The 7,363-nt window shown below is 40.9% G+C and overlaps 1 protein-coding gene across 1 annotated transcript in view; it reads left to right on the top strand.

Moving 5' to 3' along the window:
• Nucleotides 1-396: 396 nt before the first annotated feature.
• The window catches only part of LOC104466706 (kalirin-like), a gene marked incomplete at both ends in the record, with an annotated part of 33,085 nt that continues 26,118 nt past the window's right edge, over nt 397-7,363 (top strand). The window contains 2 exons of the mRNA XM_010080229.1: nt 397-566; nt 6,576-6,750. Coding sequence (XP_010078531.1) covers nt 397-566; nt 6,576-6,750 — 345 coding nt within the window. The remainder of the gene's footprint in view (nt 567-6,575; nt 6,751-7,363) is intronic.

Here is a 7,363-nt window from a genome sequence, read left to right as displayed (position 1 = left end):
CAACAGGCTTCAGCTGCATGTAAAATTAATAGCAGCTGATAGCACACAGCTCCTGAAAGGGTTAGGTTATCACAGCTGTAGGGCATTGTAATTTGTCACTTGTGTAAAGAGTTAATCAGAATAATATAATTAGTTATTCTCATATAATAAACTGAAATGCAAATTAATTTTGGAAAAAAATTGCCTGATACTATATTTATTTTACTTTGTTGCTTAAAATGGAATTGCATCAACCAGGATTAATAACCAATGCATCTTTTTTGTTTTTAGAAACTTCAGGTCAGTTTTCATGTGAAACATGCAGCCCTAGTTAATCCTTACTGATCTGGAATTAGAGAGCAAAAGGGTTAAATCTCAATCCCTCTCTGATTTATATTTCCCTCCCCTCCTTCCCAGCTGTGGACATGGATGGAAGATCTGCAGAAGGAGCTCTTAGAGGATGTCTGTGCTGACTCTGTGGATGCAGTTCAGGAGCTTATCAAACAGTTTCAACAGCAACAAACAGCCACCTTGGATGCTACCCTCAATGTTATTAAAGAAGGGGAAGATCTAATCCAACAGCTCAGGTAAGCATCCACCTGCAGGACAGGTGTTGAGAAATCTGATTAATGCTGTGGCTTAGGTGTGTATAAATAGGGAACTGTGAATTAAGATTAATTGGGAGAATATATTAATTCTTTGCTTATTGATGATTCTTTAAATTCTTTGAGTATTTTGTTGAAATTGCACAGAGTGATTTGTGTGTACTGATTAGAGTAGTCTGTGGATCAGCATGGGTTCCTGTTTGACAGAGAGATTATTTATAGGCACAGTGAAGTGAATTGAAACAAATGTGTTTAAGGTGAATATTTTTAGTTCATATTTATAGATTGTTAAATGGTTGTGAGCTGAGGCCTCATGATTTATGTGTTTACTCCTGATGTAGTGTATTCTTCTTAATAAAATATACACATCTAAAAATCTTCACTCTTTAATTTTGCTTACAGCACCCTTCTTTTTATCTTTGCCCATGTGGGGTTTATTCATGCTGTCAGAGGGTCTTACACTGCTAGTTCTACTTGCATTACAAATTAAAACAGCTTATTTTAGCTGATTTAAAATCTGTGAAGAGGCTGGCTCAAATGAGTTAGGGTCTTTTTGCTTTCTCAGTCTGTAAGTGTAATAGAGGAAATGTTTGCAGAGTAAACTTCCACAAAACTTGTAAATGTGAGATCTCTCTCATTTGTTCTTATTTACAGTGGTTTTCTGTGGCTTTAACTTTTTTGACAGCAATGGAGTTTTCCTGCCTTCTAGTGATGGTATTGAGCTGGAAACCAAGACCAATATATCACTTATTCTTTGGATCTTTTTATTGTAACAGATTGCCCTTGTCTACATTTATGTAGTGTGTACATTCTGTATACATATGTAATATACAAATTTCCCAGGTCTTATGCATTTCACCAGAGATTGTCCCAGAGAGTTATGTCATCCTCCGCACCCTGAGCTGTCCTAATCTGATGCCTCCAGTTCTCACGTGAGAAGTGCAGGAAATCGTGAGCCATGACATGGAAAGCCTAGGGTGCTCCAGAGCAGAATAGATAATGAAGCACCATGCTGGAACCCTGCCCTTAAAAGTCCTCTGGAGTTCATGAGTCTTCTATTACAGCCACTTGCTGAGCTTTGCTGAGGTTTCCTCTATATTTTTTCCTGTTGCCCTGGACGTGGAGTCTTCTTCCCTGACTCAGGGAAAAAAAAAAAAAATAAAAGGAGAGATGTTTGATAGGGGCTTCTCTAGGTTTTGATTGTAATTCAGCCCTAGGCAGCCACACAGGAGAGAGAGCCTGTGTAAATGCTTAGTCGTGCAGTATGTGGTGTGCCTGTATCACAGGTGTGAGCTAAGGGCCCAAGCTGTGGTATTGCTTGCTGAGACCAGAGTTGGAAAGGAAGGATTGGGAGTGGACATAACTAGGCTCCATCCCTCCATTCATCTTTGCTGATGAGATAAGTAGGAAGGAAACATGCTGTGTTTGGTAAATGAGGTGCCAGAAGGACAGGGTTTTGGATAAGAATGTATGTATGGCCAGCTAGAACAGGTCAGTCAAAGGTGTGCATGGCAGTTTCCCTTTATGCAAATAAACATTTTGACATCACAAAAATGGCAGTGAAATTCTGGACTAAAGACTTTTTTTGTTTTTCATCTCACCTGTTGGCATAACATCATTTCAGCGTGAACACCCCTGGAGAGGAGCCTGAAAGGGACCTTGTGTAGGCACATCTGGTGGAGTGTGGGGTGGTTTCTGGGGTTGCAGAAACCGTCTGTATTGAAGGAGTCCTGGTGGAGGCTGTGGGATTGGCCTGAAGGCTTTTTGCTGCACCTGAGTTAGTATGAAAGCAGCATGTGGGGTTGGAGAGTGGCCAGGGCAATATTTGGAGCTGAGTGAGAAGTCAGTGGAGCATCAGTATGAATAGCAGCTATTGGAGAAGGCCCACTGGTATAGTGGCTGCAAGGACATGCAGGAGAAGAGATGAGGTGGAAGATGGTGTGTGGAATTTCAGCTTTTTTTAGTGTAAACTTTTTTTTTTCAGTCTTTGAAAAGTAAAGGCGGCCATAGGTTTGAGACTTTCTTTGGAACTGGTGTCATGCCTAAACATTTGTGAAATGCCAAGAGGGGTTTTGTGGCAGCTGTATTTGACAAATAAATGGTTCTGGAGTCTGGTTTGTATTCTGGGCAGTGAGTAAGGTGTAACAGGGTGAACATGTTTGTGCAAAGTGATCTCCTGCTTCTGATAAAGTTAAGACCGAACACAGAGAGAACTGCTGTTGGAAGGACAGAAGCCCTGGACTCACACAAACATTTGCAGAGCTGAACTGTCAAGACGATCTCTGATTCAAGTGTTGGTTTTGAGCAATCTGACTAAAGCCTGCAGTGCAATCCTGGACTCTTTCAAAAAGGGAAGCAGAACTGTGTGAGAAAAACATGAAACCACTTCTGTGTGTGCCCACTCTGTCAGCTTCTGTGGCTGCTGGCAAAAGTAAAGAAAACAGAGAGAAAGGAAAGGAGGAAAAATTAAAAATGCTGCCATCTTTCCTTAACACAGCATTGCATTGTACAGTGTGCATCACCTTGTACCTGCCTTGAAGAAAAGCTGAAGATTGCAAATGCTACAACAATGAAGAGAATGAAATACACTGCTTTTGTCAAGCGTGTCATAGCACAGGTTAGAACCAGTAAAATTAATGGGGCTTTGAAAAATTTTATATTTCTTGTGCTTATCTCTGAGAGGACAGATATTGGTTTAGAGAAGATCAGTTGTGTAATAGCGCTCTGTGTCTCCTGCAGATAGCTTAGGAAAAGCTCAGCTGCCTGAACTAGGTAAATACAGTGCCTGGGACTGCTCTTCACGCGTCTTCAGGGCCTTCAGTGGCTGCATCAGGAGACCACACCTATTAGGAATAACACAGACCTGGCCAGCAACACTGTACATGTTGTGATGAGCATTGGAAACACTTTTTCCACTCTTCCTGATGAGTATTTTACTGAAGCGGTCATCGTTCTCAGCAGTCAACTCAAAGCAAATATTTTGAACTGCATTTCTAGGAGTGATGCTGGGGACCGTATTTCTACACATCTGCAAAGGCGGAACAGTGACTGGCTCCAGTGAGATGTGAAAGAACAGGAATGTCAGGGACAAAATAAAGACAGTGAATGAGTTATGGATCTTGCTTACTTTCTTTACACTAGTTCAGTATATTAACTTTTGATGAGTATGTTTCACTAAGCTTTCTGCAACTGGAAGTGGTTTCAGGAGCATAGTGTTCATTCTGAACAAACTCAACAGCAAAGCACTAAGTCCAGTTTTATGTTCCCCAAAGTTTTTCTTGTATTTCTTTTTTCAATAACTTCCCTGCATTTTATAACTCTAATTCATAACCTTTCAGAGAATACTAAGGATTTTCATGAATTCTGTCCCAGAATTTCTCATCACCAGACTGAGCAAGAAATCCTGTGGCAGAAGCATCCAATCTCAGAAATTTCTTCTCAAATGAGACAGTATAGAGATTGTCAAGGCATTATCTGAGAAGACTGTGAAAAAGTACTAGAGTGTTACAATTAATTTTTTTGTGTTGCATCTGAAATGCAAGTGTGGCTTGATTTGAAGAGTGAAATGTTTAATGAAAAAAATTTCTAAAATCAAGTGTGTCTTTAGATCCCATGAGAGATTATTCAAGATCAGTCTTGAATAATTCATTGAGTCATTTAGATAATATATTAGTGGTAATAATCCTGCATTTGAATGTAGACATATTTCATGTCCTTTTATAGAAGACAGATGCTGACTGAAGGAAACAGAACTTGATTGAATGTGGCCTCAGATTAAGCTGTAGTTTCAAAATCTCACCTTGTTATTTTCATTCATCCTTCCTCAGTACAGCTTGAATGTGGAGGCAGAGAGAGACCTTGTGGTCACCAAGAAGGTGAAAACACAAGACTGACAGAGTGGGGCAGAAACTGTCTCACCTGGAGAGAGTAATATTGGTGTAACATTCCCTTATAGGCAAGGGAAGTTGGTAGTACTGGAGATGCTGGAGCATCTGAAGTTCAGTGTATAGAACATAAATTATTTGAGGAAAAAAAGAGGTGAAATACATCCAAAGAGCAAACTGTTTAGCAGTTAATAGTATTCTGTATTTTTAATTTTATTCTTAGGCTTCAGATATCCAGGCAAATGCTTTTTCTGTTCCTTAAAGACACATAATGAAAACAGAATAATGTGTTTTGTTGTCTTAGAACCTCAAAGGTGTGTTTTAAACTTACCTAAAATGACTCTGTGTGTCAGTGCCTAGTTTCAATTTAAGGCATCTGGACAAGGTTATAGTTTTATTTGTCAATTATGCTCACTGACAGTGTTCAATTAAAGTTTAAGTTGACTGTACACTGTTTTGATCTCACCATACATGGTGATAATTTGAAAAGACCAAAGCACAAGCATTTCAGTCAAGTTCAGTAGAAAACTACCCGTACTTTGCTAGATGTTTGTGGGCAGAAAATTCAGCCCAGGAAAGGGAAATAAAAACCTGAAAGTTGAGAACACACTAGCACTCTTCCACAGTGGGGAGACTCTGCAGGAACCTCTATTCAGCAGCCCAGGTTAGCTGGCCAGAAGAATGGCTCCCAGCAACATTTGGTCCCCGTGGGACAGTGTGGTGACCTGTCAGCATTACCCAATATTTTGCTTGTTTCCAATATTGTCAGCTGGTTCCCTGCACGTGCAGGTGTTTGTTGGTGCACCAGTAGTCCAGTACGTGCTGTTGGATTGGTAGTTGTCCCCCCTACTTATTCCAAGGCAGAACAGTAGATTGATAGGAAATACTGGTGGTAAAACCTGATGGATTGCCTGCTTCATCCTGTTATACTGCCACTGCACAGGTCTTTCCAACAGTGTGTTTGATAGGGCTTTCAGTTGGTTTGGTTCGAGTATGCCGAATAATGCAGCTGCTATCATACGCTTTTGAGCAGGATGGACAGAGAAAACCATTGCATCTAAGTCTTGTTTTAGCTGAAGTACCAAAGGCAAGATGAAATTATGGCTTCAGAGGTTCCTTTCTGGTTCTTGTTAAAGTTTGAGGACCTTCTGTGGCACATTTGAGGTGTCCCTGCCCATAGCAGGGGGGTGGGAACTAGATGATCTTTAAGGTCCTTTCCAGCCCTAACCATTCTATGATTCTATAAATTTCGGCTCTTCATGTCCGCAAAGGCTCTTTACCCATAAAACACACACTGAAAAAATATTACTGAAGTTGTAACAGACTGTAGGTGAGCTTGTTAATAAATGTCAGAGCACAAGTAGAAAATAAACTGTCAGGGATTGTCTTATGTCCATGCTAAGACTTATTCAGGTACAGCAAACCTTGTTAAAGGGCTTGCTCCCTTCTGCTGCCTGTTTATGGAAGGTGCAGATGGAGCAGTATCTGACCTCTCACAAGCATGTCTCATTTCACTTACCTATTGGAAGGACAAGTCTGTCTGTCTTAATGGTTGAAAGGTGTTTTCCTTCAGTGGAGTTTTTTGTGCTGTATTCTGCGTCTATTGCTGTATGATGTAATCTCAAGGAAATCAAGGCAACCCTATCCCCTTAGTCTAAAAAGCTGGTAATTCTGATTCAGTTAGTCTGTACGTAATAAAGCAAATGCAGAAAATCAACTTGTAAAGGTCCAGGTGGCTACACAGCATCTCTGAACTTGGTGCCTCTGAGGCAGTGCGAGCATAGGATTGATCCTCTGTAGGACTGAAGGGGATTGCCAGCCAGATTCATCAAGAGAACCGTTGAGATTGATGTTTCATTCTTCCCCTGCCCCCCCCAAAGTGTGTAAGGCGACACAAGAAAGGATGATCCCCTTGTTCAAACTTCGTGCTGAGCTCAGGAGCTGAAGGATTTCAGTGAGGAGAAGAGATGAGCGTTGCATAGACCTTCCCTCAGCCCTTTGTGCTTGGGTTTGCTTCTCAGCAGCATGCAGAATCACAAATGTGTAGTTCCTGCTCTTTTGCCTGCCTTAAAGCTCAGGTTTAACCATGCTCTCTGCCTTGCTACAGGGACTCAGCCGTTTCCAACAATAAGACTCCACACAATAGCTCCATCAGCCACATCGAATCCGTCCTTCAGCAGCTCGACGAGGCCCAGGTACAGATGGAAGAGCTCTTCCATGAGAGGAAGATTAAGCTAGACATTTTCCTTCAGCTCCGGATTTTTGAACAGTACACCATTGAGGTAAGAGTCGACTGTATAACCTGAGAAAGGCAGAGCTGTGGGAGAGGGAGTGTATGTAGACATACTCTGTTAGGATACACCTGGAGCTGTTTGGCTGTGCTCAGCTGTCCAGTGAGGAAGAGGGAGAGTTACAACCAGGTTTTAAATTTGACTTGTTGAAGCTAAAAATGTGCTTTAGGATTTACTGCTAGAATGCACTGAAATAGATTCGTGTCTGCTTAACTGACTCTGCTGAGAATCTGCCTGCTTTGCAGAGAAGCGTTATAAGATGCCTGTGCTATAACTCTTTATTGACACTAGTCACTCAAGGATTTGAAAGTTCTATGTCACTTGTTAGTGAGGTTTGTCTCTTCAGATGCAAACATAGATGCATGCAAACAGATACATGCTTGACTTTAAACCATGGAGTGAAAAAACATGTTATGCATGAAAAGAAAGGATATTTAAAAGTTGGGGTTTAGGCATCACAGTGGATTTATTTAAAAAGGAAAGTAAAAAAAAGAGGGGAAAGTTAAAGTATGTTTTTATCTCCTTGTGCAAAAAAAAGGTCTTTCGGTTCTGTTTTGTACTGCTGTTTTGAAATCAAAAGCACTGGATGGAAAACTCAGCAAAA

This window comes from Pterocles gutturalis, unplaced genomic scaffold (genome assembly GCF_000699245.1).
Source record: "Pterocles gutturalis isolate BGI_N339 unplaced genomic scaffold, ASM69924v1 scaffold6694, whole genome shotgun sequence".
Taxonomy (NCBI): Eukaryota; Metazoa; Chordata; class Aves; order Pterocliformes; family Pteroclidae; genus Pterocles; species Pterocles gutturalis.
This window is presented reverse-complemented; position numbering and strand designations above follow the sequence as displayed.